Source organism: Mustela putorius, unplaced genomic scaffold (genome assembly GCF_011764305.1).
Source record: "Mustela putorius furo isolate JIRA1106 unplaced genomic scaffold, ASM1176430v1.1 tig00003853_pilon_pilon_pilon, whole genome shotgun sequence".
NCBI lineage: Eukaryota > Metazoa > Chordata > Mammalia > Carnivora > Mustelidae > Mustela > Mustela putorius.
The window spans coordinates 54,922,093-54,939,654 of record NW_025422005.1 but is presented as its reverse complement, the minus strand read 5'-3'; the positions used below and the strand labels follow the sequence as shown (position 1 = coordinate 54,939,654).

At 36.3% G+C, this 17,562-nt stretch overlaps 1 protein-coding gene across 1 annotated transcript in view; it reads right to left on the bottom strand.

The window, feature by feature from the left end:
- IL23R (interleukin 23 receptor) overlaps positions 1–17,562 on the bottom strand; it is a 59,133-nt gene that overhangs the window by 5,484 nt on the left and 36,087 nt on the right. Inside the window, exons 8-9 of the mRNA XM_004762972.3 lie at positions 5,346–5,435; positions 2,313–2,418 (exon numbers count right to left, since the gene is read on the bottom strand). Coding sequence (XP_004763029.1) covers positions 2,313–2,418; positions 5,346–5,435 — 196 coding nt within the window. The remainder of the gene's footprint in view (positions 1–2,312; positions 2,419–5,345; positions 5,436–17,562) is intronic.

The following is a 17,562-nucleotide window of genomic DNA, read 5'->3' as shown; positions in this document are numbered from 1 at the left end:
CCTCACACTAGATTCAAGTTGAGTGGGAGAACCACCCTGGAAGTAAAACTATATGCATGTGCAATAAGGCTAACCATTATAAGCAGATATCAGTGTAGAAAGAATTGGAAAATAGTAGGGATATTTTGTAGAGCGTTCCAAGCTGACTACAGCCACAGAAAAATATTGAAAAAGAGAATGCTGTATAATAAAATGGTATAGTTCTAGCTCCTTTAATTCTGAATTTGTCCTGTTTCCATAGAGGGTTGAGGTGATAGTGCTGTCTCCAAATGTTGTTTATGTGGATAGAGTAGGAGGCTGAAGAAGCTGTCTTGCAGTTGTATGGCACAGTGAGAATATTGATTTTTACTTAGGTTGTGTGTTTATTAAGGACCACTGGGGTGGGGTGATGGAAAGGAAAGGGAGAAGTTGTGAACACCTCACTTCTTCCCCAAGCTACGCTGGGCACAGCAGAAAGAAACACTTTCTGCATTTTATAGTACAAATCCATTTGAGCAGAGGCTGCAATAGGAACTTAGACTAAACTTATCTCTGGTGCATTTTTACCTGTAAACAAAGTACCTGTTAGCAACAGATAAGACTTGTTTATCTGTTTAAGCAAGTTTTCTAAGGACTTTTACTGAGTAACAACCAAAATGCTGAATGAACTTTGCTCATTCAATTTCACCTTGAACTGTAGGGTAAAAATAATTTCTTTACACATATTGAGACAATGTTTTATGACTCAATTTTTTTTTTTACTAATTCACCCTCTCTTTCTATACTTAAAATGAGGCCAAATTAATAAGTTCATGCTATTACAGAAAATTTTTATACAGCATGCCAATACAGTGAGAACATTTAGATCTATATATCTACATAGATATCACAAATCTATACATATACATCTATATATCTCTCACACATATATATGTATATGTATGTATATATATATATATATATATATATATACACACACTCATTTTTGGTTTCAATTTAAAATGTTTTCCAGTTTTGTTTCAAAGTAAGGCTTCTATAAGTTATGTGTAGTTAGAGTAAATAAGAGTGTCTGCTTATATATTAAAGAGTTGTATTGAAATGATCTCATTTCATTTATCTTTTTAAAAGGAATATTTAATTAAATAATTAAATGAGCAAAGAATTATTCTATTTTCTTATTTGTCAACTGGAAATTAATTTTTATGTTATTAATAACAAACTTAAGGTTATTTAAATTTTCACAGTATCTTTGGACAATAACAAATATTAATATTTTTATGTTATACAAGTTCAAACTTTAAGATGTTTCTGGGGGCTTTATAATCAAGTATGTTTTTAAAACAACCTAAAATAAGCTTTTCTATTAGTTTACACACCTTGTAATGATATCAAGGATATATTTATTAGTGGGTAATTGAAAATTTGAAATATTACTAACCTCTGAGGAAAAGCCTACGTAAATTAAAAAAAAAATCAGAAGTTTACCTCACTTAGAATAGCTCATTATGAATTTTCTTACTGCCTTTTGATTATTGATTTAAAAGAAAGAAAGATTATATCATGAAGCAAGTGATGGCAAGAAAGAGAAACCAAGTGCCAGTTAGGCAAAGAACATTCCTATGGTTAAAATTTGTGCATCATTAGCTATACAGGGAGACTGCCACATCAAACAGCTCTAGTCTATTCACAGATTAGAAATACTTAATGCATCTAGTAAAATTTAGAAAATTGAAGGCTTTGCATTCCTCAAACTTTCATTTATCCAGAACTAGGCATAGATCTTTACTAATTCCATTCTGGAAAACAGTGATTGAAGGAGGTCAAGAATGGGCATGGGAGCTGGATACTAGCACACAGGCACAACTGGTATCAGAGTGATGAATTCAAATGTTGCCACACTGCTGCTCACACTGATTCAGAGGATTTGTTTGGGTAGGATTTGAGGCAGATTATCACCTAACCACTTTAAAGAGTCCAGGCACAGTGAGCAGGCTATGTAGCAAAGGAGAGAACGTGGGTTGTGATGTCAGCTGGGTCTGGGCTCTTCTTGGCTTAATGCTTAATGACCTTGGGCTGACCACTTAACCTCCTGAAGCCTAAAGTAAGTAATCTTTAAAGTAAGTCTTCGGGTTTTCCTGGCAGGGTCATCACAAGGATTAAACGAATGACATGTGTCAAGAGTTTGGCATGGCTTGGTAATCATTAAACACTGCTCCTTTTATATTTTTCTTTCTCTGATTAAAAACTTTGATGGGTTTTCCTAGTAAATAGCTGAAATGACAAATTGCTATATGTGGTCTAAATCAGAAAGTAGAAGTTCTACAGAGACCTACCCAGTTCGGAGTGATCTGTTAAATATCCCAATCAAAGAAAGAATTGACAACATAACAGCAAAGAAAACCATTCCTGATAAAAGTCCAGTGTCTTGTTTCCAGTTGTCTGAAAGAAAGAAAAATAACTTTAGCTAAGCATTAGTGTCTGTGTGATGTCAGAATCATTGTCCTCTCTACTCTGTGCAAAGCAAAAGTCATTGATCCCAAAGGAAAAAGGGAAGGGGAGAACAAAATTAACTTGAAATTAACTGATCTGTGTGTACAGTGACTGTCCTTCCAAACTGCACGACAATACCTTTTTTTTCCGAGAAAATTAGGCAACATGTATCTGATATCAGTGGGTTTCTAGAAGTGCATCTCTGGCAAATGTGGTCAGCATTAGACTTTTTTTTTCTGAGCCTGTGCATGCATATTTTATATAAAAAGGTTTAGTGATGAACCTCATTTGGTTTGTCTGACACAAGTGAGAATTCCCAATTGCTGGTAACAGAGTCTAAAGCTGGCCACAATCACAATTGAGGTTTATTGGGTTTTCTTTTTAATCTTTAGAGCAAGATAAAAGTTATGTAGAAGTTGTCACCATTCTTCAAAATCTATTGTTCATGAATTTTTTTCTGCTGAGAAAGGACTTTTGCTCTACTTGAAACAATATATAAGAAAGATTTTCAAGTTGCTTTATATTTTGCACTCAAAATTTATCTTAAAAGCAATGCTTTTCTTGCATTTTGAAGCATCAATTAATCACCCCCAAATCTTTAGATAATTAATATGATATATTCAACACATGTTACCTACTAGGCTCATCACATTTTCTCCTTAGTACATGAAAAAAATCTTATTTTCTATTTTCAAATATAGACTATCACTGAGACATGACTATCAGACTGAAGTTTGTTCTGAGTGATGATAGATACTGGCTGCCTTCCCATCCTCATTCCTTCCTTCCTCATTCCCTTCAGCAAATATCTACCAGATACTTACAATGTGGCAGACACTTCACTGGCCCTGCCCTCGGTATTTCTCAAATGCACCTGACATGCACCTGGGGTTCTCCAGGCTGCCTGGTCCCTCTCTCAAAGCCAGCTGGTGGGCAGGGGCCAGGCCAGTGTAGCTAGTTCACTCCAAAGTCCTAGGGTTGGGTTGGGGGGGCTCTGGGTGGCTCAGTCAGTTAAGCATCTGACTTTGGCTCAGGTTATGATCTCTGGGTCTCAGGATTGAGCCCTGGGACCAATCCATGTTGGGCCCTGTGCAGTGGGCTCCCTGCTTAGTGAGGAGTCAGTTTGAGGATTCTTTCTCTCTTCCTCTGCCCTTCCCCCAGCTCACATGTGTGCCTGCTCTTTCTCTTTTACAAATAAATAAGTCTTTAAAAAAAACAACAACCACCTCTACCCTCCAGAGATCCAAGGGAGATATGGAATGAGTGTTTTTCTAGGACTAAAACTCTATTGCTGAAGATTTCATGCAACTAATGTTGCCACATATCTTTAAGCATTAGTGCCTGGGAGAGAATAGAGAATTCCCACAATAACATGGGGCCGGGCAGCCAGGCATAGGGTTCTAAGGATACAGCAGAGTGATTAAGAGGCAACTGAAAATACATGGATTCACACTGGGCTCTGCCCCTTACCAGCCCAGTAACCTCAAGGCAAAATTATAAGCTCACTGAAACTCAAGATTCCTCTTCTGTAAAACAGAGATTATAACACCTATCTAATAGGGCGGCAGGGAGCTCCTGGCCTCCCCAGTTCTCACAGAACTATCAAGGTGCAGACCTGGGTAGTTATCTGTAATTAGGTATCTCTACTGGGTCTAAGCACTTGATTTACGTGTACACACATTAAGTGGCCTTACCTTGTTTCATGTTTCTTTATGATACTTAACTGCCACCTGACTCTTTTCTTGTTGTTGTTCTGTTTATTGTTTTTCTCCCCATCTGTCCAAAATGGAAGCCATGAAGACAGGACCTTTGGTCATTTTTTTTTTTTTTCACTGCTGATTCCCCCCTACCCAGAACAGTGACTGGCACATAGGAGTTGCTTAATGAATAAATGAATAAATGAATAAATGAATGAAAGTCTCAAGAATGTCAATGTAACCTGCAAAAATTCTGATACTATTCCTGCCAGATTTCTATGCAGGGAGATAAATGGTGTATCAGTGGTCAGAGGTGAAATAGTTATGCCTAACGTTTTTCAATTTGCAATTTCTATTTAGGGTATATTGGTCCATTGCACAACCTGACCTCATAATTTTTTTATGCCTAAAACATTTAGGTAAGCTCATGAAAGGAAAATACTGGGTCATCCTAATGAAATAGGAGCTGGTATCTATAAGAAAAAAAACACAGACTCAGGATTTGAAAAACAGGATTTGAATTTTAGTCTGTCACTTAGTATGACTTTGGACAAGTTCCTCAGTTTCTCTGAACTCCAGTTTTCTCACATATAAAATAGATACATAATACTTTTCTCACCTGGTTGTTTTGAATATTGAATAAATGGTGTGTACAACCTCCTAGTACATGGTAGACACTCAAATAATGTTTTTTAAGAAGGAGTTTTGGGGTTGTGAGCCCCACACCCATTGAAATGAAAATGTATCCAACCGATAGCAAAGGCTGGCTAAGTCCACCTGAATCATTCTTTATTTTATTTTTTTTTAAAGATTTTATTTATTTATTTGTCAGAGAGACAGCGAGCGAGAGTGAGCATAGGCAGACAGAGTGGAAGGCAGAGTCAGAGGGAGAAGCAGGCTCCCTGCGGAGCAAGGAGCCCGATGTGGGACTCGATCCCAGGACGATGGGATCATGACCTGAGCCGAAGGCAGCTGCTTAACCAACTGAGCCACCCAGGCGTCCCTGAATCATTCTTTAAATTCAGTTTTAAGTGATCCTTATTGATTATTTTCCTATAAAAAACATGTAGCATATCTTATTATCAAGAAATTTATGCCTGAAACATGATTTTTCAGTTGGAAGATTCAAATGGCTGATAAGTAAAGACTACGTAAAAAACCCAAGTAGTATTTTCTTACCAGAAGTAAGACGTCCTTTAAAGATGGAAGCAGTTAGATGCTCAGAATTCTGAGTATCATGTTGGGATGATTTCTGCGTGACCTGGGGAACTTCAACAAAATGAAATAGGGTGAGCTTCTTACATTTTGCATTTAGGTGTTACCCAGTTTCCTAAAAGGGTTCTTCACTTGTTTGGAAATGATTAAAGTACACTTTAATAGGCTTGAATGTGGAATAAAAGCAAAGGCCTCCAAATATGTGTGTATTTTCTTCTCCCTTTTGTTTAATTGGGCAAATCCTAAGGAAGGAAACACTGAAAAGACAATAAAAACTACCTAGGGTTTGTAAAACTTCAAGGTGTGTCCTCTAATTTCATGAGGCTTCTAGGCAACAAATACCAAGGAGCTTTACTTAATTCACTGACCGAAAAAATGCACAGTAACTGGTCTCTACTTGATTCCTTCCAATAGATGATGCAATAAAGTTTAGGTTTCCTGAAGAGCCTCCAGGATGTGTCACTTCTGCCTTTGCACAATCTTTGAGATACTGTTGGGGAAGAGTATCTTGGCTCCAAAGAAGCAGTCCAATTTTGATTAGCAGACACTTTGAGGTTATAACACAGGTGTGGAATTCTATTAATGACTTCCCTCTGCTGCTTTCCCACTGGCAAAGATCCTGACCAGCCCTGTTTAGTCATAATGACTGTCAGGACACAGTTAATGAAAGCTTCTGACCGGGGTGTGGTGAGCAGCCTTGGCAGCTAACTCGCTTTCAGTCTGAACCCAAAAGAGTCCTGGTGCTTTCTTACTCATCTCCCTCCTGATATTTAAAAGCTCCCAGAGGTGACTTCAAGGACACTATTCTTCCAGCTGACAGAAGACATTCCTGAAAATGGTTCTAAGCTCTGCATTCCCAAGTGTGCCTCAAGCCCTATTTATTCAGTTATTCTGATTTCAGTGTTCAGATTTTTCTTTTTGAAGAATTACTTGCAGGACCAGGGAGGAATCATGATTTGAGGCAGCTTTAACTGCCGCCATGATATCACAGGCTTGTATAACAAGCTGTATGGCCCAGACAGCTCTCTTTGAGAAAACCATCATGGAGTTTCAATAAAAAGGTTCTTATGGTCTTTGGAAATTTTTGAAAAAGGTTGACCTGGGTGCAGGCAAAAGCTCAGTGGTTTTCTAAGAACAATGGGTAGGGAATTTTAGAAGGTGAAAACATCAGAAGAACCAAAAGTTCTTTTCTATGTTTTTATTCTGTCTTTTCTACATTGAGAGGAAAATGTTGCACTGTGAATTGTGACAAATCAGGAATTCTTTTTGGCTTCTCAATGCTTCACTAAGTCTCTTTTGTTCCCGAGTATGTGGTTTCATCAAACTCTGGGAGCAAGGTTATGCCCCAGTGGTCACCAGCCAGGTTTATTCATCTAAATTAGTATTTTGTAGACTGATGTTCAGGCTTGGGAAGCCCAAGCAGGAGTCTGCATCTACATGATTTTGAAATTTTAAGACTAGATATATTACATTAAAATGTAATGCAATTTTCAACTTGGCAAGATCATGGGTTTATAGCATATATTGCTAGATTACTTTTGTTTTCACTTTCATTATTTTAAAATTAGCATTTTTATTTAAAAGTAATACGTGGTGCTGTGGCTTTTAATGCAGGTTAACTTAATTCTGTTGTATAAAGTACAGGTGATTATTTAGCAATGAAATTTTGGTTATTAATTTCGTTTTACATAAAAGTAATGTACATATCTAACTAGGGCTTTATTAGCCCTAATAGAGAAAATAAACACAATTATCCTTTAGGGTCTTTTTGTTATCATAGTTTCAAATCAACCAGGTGCATTAATTTAAATTAGATTAGTCATTTTAAAATTCTTTTAAGACATGATTAATTATCAGAGCGTAATTTCACAAAGAATCAGATATCTGAAGTAAGACAATTTATAAACAAGATTGTCAGAGAGGAAATCAAGCCAATGACAAAATTTTTAAGCATAGGACTGAAATTAAACTATATATAGTGTAATTTCATGGTATACTGCCACCATGTGGCTAGGTCATTTCTTTTAAATCATACCTAATATTTATCATTATAAAAGCAGTAACCTTATGGAGAGAACTGTAAGAGGAAAAATAAAAGGGAGAGGAAAAGAACCATCCCTAATCCTATCCCCTTAATCCATTTGCTGTTAGCATTTTATAGTATATCCAAGTATTTTGACACAGAAAAGCATTCAAAAACGCAGAATGATGTACACACACACAGAGAAACCTTAGAACTAAAAAAAACATTTGTGTCTATCAGCTCTAATCATCAGTGTGTTGCCTAATGTGCCAGAAAAATACCATGATATTTTCATTGTTAATTTAATATCTATGGTGCTATATCCATAATGAGACAATTCTGTCCCTGCTTGTTTCCCTCCCAGCTCATACCTATACTCAGAAACTCAAATTATCTCTAAGTTGGTAAGAATTTTTATAAATCTTATGCAAACTGGTATCTGACTTTAGAATTAGTCTAGTCAAAGACAGTGCATTTAAACGAAATTTAGAGGGGAGTTAGAGTGGTTTTTTAAACAAAAAATGTAGTCTCTTGTTCTTGAATAAGACTAGAAACATATAGCATAACTACAGTCTGTACCATATCAAATGCCAGCCTATTTTAATCAAATATGCTCAGCAGTGCTTGGTTTTAGTCATGATGTATTTCATCTGTTTCTGAGGGATGATACCAAATCTTCTCTTGAGCCTTTCACTCTCTGGCCATACCATGGGGCCAAGTGTGTTTTATTATTCTTTTTAGGTGACCATTAATTGAGTACTGAATATGTTCCAGGTAATGTTCTAGACATTACATGCTTTCTCTCATTTAACTCTTATAACAACCCAATCAGGCAGAAAATATTATTGTCCTCATTTCATGGATGAAGAAACAAAGGTGTACAAAAGATAGATGACTTAACCGAAGTCACCTAGGTAGAGGTCAAAGAGTGAAAATTCCCATTCAGTCCTGATGCGTAGTTTTGCTGGTCACTGGCTCCATTAATTAATAACCTCACTTCCACAGCAGGATGGCTGTGGGTGGGGCAGCTCAGTCAGCCCTGCAGCAGGGGCCCGCAAGCTGAGACTTAGCCATTGCGCCTCTGGGGGCTGGCCACGGTTTGTTAGAGCTGCTTGGCCTTGTAGGACTCCAGCCCCCACCACAGCGGGCTATGGTTGGGCTCACCCATGTAGTACTGATTCCTAGAATCTTCCAGCCTACAGTTCTTTCCTCCTGGAAGCCAACTATTTTCTTTGATTATACATATAAGGCACACTAATTGTAGGATGCTTAAAACGTATGGAAGAGTATAGAGAAGAAAGTACAACTTTATATTTGTTCACAGACTAGAAGCAATCATTTAAAAAAAAATTTGTGAATAATCTTTTGTGTATCTCTGTACCACAGGGTAGATCACATTCTTGCTAAATGTTGTGTCTTGTTTTTTCCTTTCTTTCAATATTATATCATGAACATTTCCTCATTTTATTAAAAGGTGTTCAAAACTGTCATACTAATAACAATTTAATATTGTGTTTGTGTATTTATTCAGTCATCACCCTGTTGAGAAACTGTCTAGTTTGGTGGTTTCAAATAAATCTTTGGATTCAGACAAAATTCACTTCAAATCCTGGTTCCACCACCTGGAGTTGCATGGCTCTGGATAAGCTGCTTAACCCTTCTGTGTCTTCATTTACAAAATGAGATAATAACAGCACTTCACCCCTGAGATCTAGTGGAATAGTTCATATCAAGCAGTTAGTACTGTGCCTTATGCAAATTAAAAGCTTAATAAGCATTAGCTATTGCTATTATTGGACTTTCAGGTTGTTTCCAAATTCTTACTATTATAATTAGTTTTGGGGTAAATATCATTGTACATAAATATTTTTTCTATATCTCTCATTTCCTTTTTAAAAAAGATTTTATTTATTTATTTGACCGAGATAACAAGTAGGCAGAGTGGCAGGTGGGGGGGTGGGGAAGCAGGCTCCCTGCTGAGCAGAGAGGCCGATGCAGGGCTCAATCCCAGGACCCTGGGATCATGACCTGAACTGAAGGCAGAGGCTTTAATCCACTGAGTCACCCAGGTACTCCTTATTTCCTTAAAAAAATATATTTTATTTGTTTATCAGAGAGGGCGATATAGAGAGTGAGCACAAGCAGGGGAGCAGCAGGCAGAAGGAGAAGCAGATTCCCTGAGAAACAAGGAGGACAATGCAGGACTCAGTCCCAGGACCCTGGCATCAAGACCTGAGTGGAAGGCAGATGCTTCACCAACTGAGCCACCCAGACGTCTCTCTTTTTATTTCCTAAGGCTGGATTTCTTTAGTGAAATTGCTGGCCCAAAGGGTATGGACATTTATAAATCTTTATTTACTTTTGCTTTTGCCAATCTTGGTGTCAAAGCCATGCTACCTGAGGCCTGTATCTTAAAGGCTTTGACCACAGCTGACACAATAACTTTTCTAGACCCTCCTTTTAGTAGCTTCTAGATAAAAGAGGTGTCATATTAAAAGACACAGAGGCACAAAGGGTGTTTTTCAAATTATTTTTCTTAAAACAGAAACATCTCCTTTTGGGTTCTCTCTTTCTTATCTCCTAATAATCTCAGCTATTTCACAGTGTTTATGTGCTATTTAACTAGGCCCGTTTAGTTCTAGGGTTGGAATTCAGCCTTTTTGGGTTAAGAGTAATAGTAAGGATTTGACACTAGTCTGAGTCAGTTGGCAAAGCAGAAGACAATGGGCAGACCTATCAAATAGGCACCAGAAGCCCAGGCCAGGGAAAATGATATGTCAGGACAAACTTATTACCACACCTAGAAAAACAAGTCAAACGATGAATCATTTCATGAGTTACAGTGTTGTCCTTGTGTATTACAGATATCTAGGAGGGTATGCCTAGACCTATTCAAGTATTATCTTCATGCTTATGTTCCTAGGCTCTAAGTACTTCCCATGTATAGGGAGAAGAAGGTAAGAAAGAGAAATATATATAATGTGATCACATGTTTAAAGAAAAAGATTAAGAAGAGAAAAAAGTAAAAAGCAGCAGTAAACCCAGGAAATTTTCCTAAGTGACATGGAACACACAGAGGCATGGGGCTGATGTCATTGTGTGACAAAACTCTACGTGCAGGAATGGGCAGCTTCCAAGTCTTACTCAGTAGTTTTAGATTCTTCAAAAGTGCGACCTTGCTCTCAAGCATATAGCATGTGCCAATTCCTGAGTCTGAATAGACTGGTGGACATTTGTCATTTTTTAGTTGCCCAGCCCCAGGACGTAATTCTTTGTGGGCATCCTAAAATAGGTAAAAAACAGGTAAGGCTTCCCACTGTGGAAGCCTTGATGGAACAAAGCTTCCCTCTCCCCATTGCCAACAAGTAGCTACAAGCAGATGACCTAAACCTACCCATTCAGATGCTCCCACAGGTACAGAACATTCAGCTCCAGGAAATTTCTTATAGCAGCAGCTATACCAAGGGTCTGGTAACCGTAGCATCATGGGCAGTCCAGACAGGGCGCAGGGCAGGTAGTGGCAATGACCACAGTGCCAGCTGCAGGGTCCTCACCTGATTCTTCCTAGGCTGCAATTTTTGACTGCAGTTCTGGCTCTTGCTGTCCCTTGTATCCTACTTATGATCATTTTGCCAGCCTTCATATTGATTTCTAGCTATCTTTCCAATAGTTCCTTTTCTGCTTAAAAAGAACCGATTTGGTTTTTTTGCTGGCATCAAATCACAATAATTGTAAAAATTGCAATAATAGGTGGTGAGGTAGATAGGTGAGATGTGGTAGGATAAATAGTGATATCCCTACCCCCTCAAAATATCCCTGTCCCAATCCTTGGAGCCTTTGAGTTTATATATATATATATATATATATATATATATATATATATATTTATATAATTGATATAGCAAATATTTATTTGCTATATTTATATTTAACTATATTTTATATATAATTATTTGCTGTAGTTATAAATATTTATTTATAGATATATAATATAATATTCATATAAGTATATTTATATAAACAAATAACATAAATATTTAATATTTTAAAATTTATTTACAAATAAATGTTTACATATAAATTATGTAATTTATGTAATAAATATATATTTATATTTATATTTCTATAATTTATAATAGCAAAAGGGACTTGAGATGGGGAAATTATCTTAGATTATAGGGGTGGGTCTGAATGAAATCACATTCGGTGGGAGGGTCAAGGCACAAGGCAGGAGGGTCAGAGAAAAAGAGAATGGAAGATACTATGGTTCTGACTTTGAAGATGGAAGACAGGACCACAAGCCAAGGAATGAAGGCATTCTAGAATCTGGAAAAGGCAATGAAATTGATTCTCTCCTAGAGCCTCCAGAAAGAACATAGCTTTGCTGATATCTTGACTTTGGCCCAGTGATATCAATTTTGGATTTCCCACCTCCAGAATTATAAAATAATAAATTTGTATTGTTTTAAGCCATGTAGCATGTGACTTAAGCTTTAATAACTTGTTAAAGCAGCAATAGGAAACAGAAGATATTACTTCCTCATGGAAAATCATAATCTTTATTCTTAGTGGATATTGTGAACCTCAGAGAGATTGTAACTCTTATGCATTATTTTTTTATTCTATAGAACTCTGATTCCTTTTTAGGAATAGGACATGAAGAAGATTAAATAAATTGAGGTTATTAAACTGTGTGTCAGTTTAACCTGGTTTAGTAACCATGAATCTATGCATTTATTTACATTTATTTATTTACATTTACATCTCAAATGTGAATGAATCAGAAACCCCTAAATACAAATAACAGAATTTTTGAAAAGTACAATTCTGTGTGCCAGCCTCTAATCTGTGTTCGATTTAATATCATTTATATTTAGTTCCATTGACATAACATTTGTTTTTTTCTCTTATAGTCTTTATAAGTTCTGAAAAACTAATGAGAATCTTCAGTCATCAGTAATGCAATAACCAATGGTGTTTTGTAAGAACAAAACATAATGTGGTTTAATACCTTGCTCATACTTGCCTTCCTCTGGAGAATTGTCAAAAAAAAAAAAAAAAGAATAATACGATTTCTCTGGGAAACTTTCCTACTTCAAGTAGCAATTCAAGCAAGTTAACTAATCATTATGAAATATGACTGCCCTTCCCTCAGGCCTCTGACTTGTTGTTAAAGGGATTTTGGAGCCTATGCCTTTCCTTCATTGCAAAGAGACTTGTATACAGCAGAGTTGAACAACACTCCTGCTCAAAAGTCATCTGTTCAATATATATATTTCAGTAGTATTTAATTTAGGGAACTGACTTTCACATTTACAGTGTTGGTTTTCTACACTCAGAAATTATCTTTTCCCCTTTGGGGTTCTTTCTGTACTGCTTAAAGACCCCAGGAATTTTTTACAGTGACTTTCCAGGGTGGTGGTGTTGTAGCTCCAACTTCAGCAGTCCTCATTGGTTCTCAGAACCTCAGCTGAAACTTCACATAGAGAGGTGGGGCAGGGTCGGGGCAGAGGGGGTAATATGGGAGTATGATGGTTCACTGGCACAACGGGACTGCATCCTGTGCTTCTAGGAACCCTGAGCTGCCAAGGTGGGCTGGGGTGCTCAGTAACTCAGGAGTGGCGGGCAGGAGAAAGAGAAGAGAGAGAGAGGTGACCAGATAATACTAGAGAGAATGGCCTGAAATTCTCATGTACCCACCCTGTTCTGACCCCCAAAATCACTATTACTAAGGCAATAGCTTGAGCAATCAAGTCTCCCCATTTCTGTCCACATTTCCTGCCCACACCCTACGTCATTTTTCATGACACCTCTTTCTCTTAAAGGGTGTCTAATCCCTAGAGCAGTGTTTTTTACACTTTACTGTAGAAGTATCACTTGGCTAATGGCTCAGCAATCTGCATTTTAAACTCCTACCCAAGCATTTCTAGTGCAGATGATCCACAGACTCCACTCTGAGAAGCACTGCTTTCTAGATACTTTATTGGACCAAGACCAGCTAGAAAAACACATTATGAGTGCCCCTGTGGAGGTCCTATCTTTTTATTTTATTTTATCAGTGTTCCAAGTGGAGGTCCTATCTTTAAGAGAACCACTTTTCCACCTTTACTTTGTCTTCATCTCAGACTGCCCCATCCTATTCCCTGTTCTCCAGGTTCCTGGGGTCCTGTGGTTTCATTTTCATTGCCATAACCCAAACGTGATTCCTCATCTTGTATTCAGGTCAATATAGGATTAGTTGATAGCATCCTGTGGTTTCCTTTTTTTTCATTTATTTGCATTTTCATAACAAACATTACATTAAAAGTGAACTTCTTCTGACATTGTTTTATTTTTAGCTAATGTACAGAGGAGGATTTGGTGGGGTGGTTGAGGGGAGGTTGATAAAGGACCCTCTTAGGTCTCTTAGGAAGACCAGCAAAGCCATAGTGCAGGTGCTGGAATCCCACCGGATGGCTGATGTCCTGGCTTAACTGTTACCAGCTTTAGAACATTTGGAAAAACTGATTAATCTCTCTGGGCCTCATCTTCTTCAACTGTACAACTGGAATAAAACTTTCATAGGGCTTTAGTGATGGATAAAGGACAATTTGTATGTAAAATGCTTATCATGGTACCAAACACATAGTAAGCATCCAATAAATGTTAATTATTATCTACATTATATTATTTATATATTTTACAGATAATATAATACAACTTACGTGTTATATATAATTTATATATTATAATTTATATTTATATACTATAATTCACATATACTATATATAAATTATATACAACATATAAGTTATATTAAACTATTTTATTTTCTATTATTTGCATACACTCTTCATTACCAGGATAAAAAAATATGCATCTCCAATCTAGAGAAACTTCTCCTGTGTGTTTGCTAAGGTCTGCTATTATATTCTGAGGTTTTGTTTTGTTTTGTTTTCTTTTTTAGTGTAACACTTTGTTTTTCATTAAAGTCCAAATACTCAGGATGCCTGGGTGGCTCAGTCGATTAAGTGTCTGCCTTTAGCTTAGGTCATGGTCCCAGTGTCCTGGGATGGAGCCCCACAGTGAGCCCCACATTGAGCCCGTATATCTGGCTCCTTGCTCAGTGGGGAGCCTGCCTTTCCCTCTCCCTCTGCCTGCTTCTCACCCTGCTTGTGCTCTCTCTCTTTGTCAAATAAATAAAATCTTAAAAAAATAATAAAGTCCAAATGCTCCAAGGAAGGAAAAGAGAATAAGTGTAATAAATCATTTAATTCTTACTATAAATGAGTTTGCTTGGGGTTTTTTTGGAAACTAGGTTTTTAAAAACCAAGGGAAGTGATACAGAAGAAAGCTAGGGGTTTGCAGGATAAGCCACATCTACTGGATGATTTACTCTGCAATACCATTTTTGGCGTAATTTTGAAAATACATTGCTTGGAGATAAATCTCTTCAGTGGTACATACATAAGGATTTTAGAGGAAAATAGCAAATTCCTGCATGGGGGATATTTATTGCCTGAGCTATCTTTCTTCATAAATAAATCAGCCTTTAATTAGTGGGAAAATTGGCTGGTCAAAAAGCCCCATTTTCAAACAAGTTGGTTAATTAAAGTATTATAGAAATTGTATTTTTTAACTTTTTTGATTGTGAAGGAATTCAAATTTCAGTTGTGAGGTTTGATTCTTACTGCTTTTGTTTATATTTATAGTGCTATGTAATTTATTTTTTTATGATTGCTTTTATTGACTGTCTTCTCTAAAACTCAGAGATCTTTGTCTCCCTTGTTCACAGAGATTCTGCAAGTACACAGCAATGGCTGGAGCATGGTAGAGGCTGCTTGAATATTTCATGAATGGCTAAATAAGTGACAGTCTTTTCCTAGATATCTTTTTAAAAAGCAATTAATATTAAAGATTTATTAAAAAGCAATTTGGCAAATTGCATCAAGCATCTTAAAATGTGCTTAAGTCTTGATTCAATAAGGTCTAAACACATAAGGAGAGTTTACCTAAAGGGCTATTCCAAGAAGTTTATTGATAATGGAAAAAATGGCATGACCTAGTATTGCCGAAATGGGGAAATGATTCAGTGTATTAGAGTACACCATACACTGTGTGACCATAAAATAGATTTTTTAACTCAACAAGAGAGATGAATTAAGAATATAAAACAATACATACACCACAACACCAATCATTAAAAAAATGACAGAGAAAGACACATACCTATGATTTTACTTATATGTGGAATATAAAAAAACAAATCAAATGAACAAACAACCTCTCTCTTAAATGCAAAGAATTGGTGGTTGCCAGAGGGGAGAGGGGATTGGGGGATGGGTGAAATAGACAAAGGAATTAAGAGGTACAAACTTCTAGTTATAAGATAGTTAAGACATGGAGATGAAAATTATACCATAGGGAATATAGTAAATAATATTGTAAGGATGTTGTATGACAGATGGTCACTACATTTATCTTGGTGAGCACTGATTCATGTATAGAATTGTTGAATCAATGCCATAACCTGAAATTAATATATCATTGTATGTTAGTTGTATTCAATAATAAAAAGGTGCATGAAAAACTAGTGTTAAATTCATTAAGATGTAAACAGCAGTTATTTCTAGGTTGCATATTATAATAAATTTGCATTGCTTTTACAAACAAAAAATTGTTTTGAAAAGATTTAATATTAATACTTTCCCTACACATAATCACCATTTTTCATTTAATGTGTCTTGGAAGAAATTTGTATGGTTCCTCTTAGCTACGTGTTGAATTGGATAGATGCAGGTTTTCAGGAATATCTAATTTTAAGTAGCATTTTTGCCTCAAGTGATTTCTTCTCCCCCTTAGGAAACAAAGACTTTACATTTAGACTCATTGTAGGGTGGCTATGGATTCTGTTTTCTTCTACCTGAGGTTCAGGACCTTTGCCTTTAAAGGAGAACATTTGTGGTCCTATATTAAACTTGTAGAAAACTTCAGTAAATTGCTCCTTCACTTTGATGTAATTGGTTAAAGAAAGAACTTGATGAAGTTGCTGAAAGCTGGTGATGACTAAGAAAACTTATGTTCTTGTTTAGGTGCTTTTAGTCACTAGCAATGTGCTATTTAGCAAGTCATGCCTCAGTTTTCTCATTTGTAAAATGGTGCCAAGTAGACTACCAAATATGGCTGGTGTAAAGATCAGACAAGCTTATACATAGTAGTACTTTGCAGATGGTAAGTAAATATTAGTCATCATTTTGAATCATCTTGCTAGACAATTCTAAATTTCATTTAAAAATAACTGAGTTATCAACTAAATTCTCACTGTTATAAAATGGCATATAAAGTCTGAAGAACTTTTAGCAATATAAACTTAAGAAAGAATATTGTAATTTAAAAACTAACTTTTAAAAAGGAACTGATGGGATGCCTGTGTTGCTCAGTCGGTTAAGCCTCTGTCTTAAAGTCCCTCAGTTGGATAAGACTCTGCCTCAGCTCAGGTCATGATCCCTGGGTCCTGGAATCAAGTCCCACATCAGGCTCCCTGTCAGCAAGGAGCCTGCTTCTCTCTCTCCTTCTGCCACTCCCCCTACTTGTGTGCTCTCTCTCTCAAATAAATAAATAAAATCTTAAAAAATAAAAATAAAAAAGAATTGCTAGCATTGCAAATTATTCCCTTGATAATTCATTTCTAAGATTTAGGCATTAGGGGGCGCCAAATGAACTGTTTAGTTTGTCTGCCATTTCACTCCCTCTGCTTATGTAGCAGTCATCAATGTTTATAATGTATGCTAAAGTGTTTGTTTAAAAAAAAAAAACCTCAATTCTAAGATGCTATATTATAATATTATAATAAAGATGGTATTAGCAATCCATGTGATTACAATTAAGTGCTTCAGTTCTGAAAAGAAAATTTCAATCTAGTATATAAGCTACCTACGATAGGCAGACATCATGAGGTTAATGAAAGACATTGTAGAGTATTATAACATTTGCAATAGATTCTCCTTGCTACTATTGAAGTTTATTTAGCCAAGATTTTACTGAATGATGTGTAAATGGATAGAAAATTAAACTAATAATATTAAGAGCAGGGAAATATCTAAAGATAAACAATAGGTCAGCTAAATTTTGCTGAGAAGAGAATTAAGTAATCCCATGATTGTCTTAACTTTCTGATTA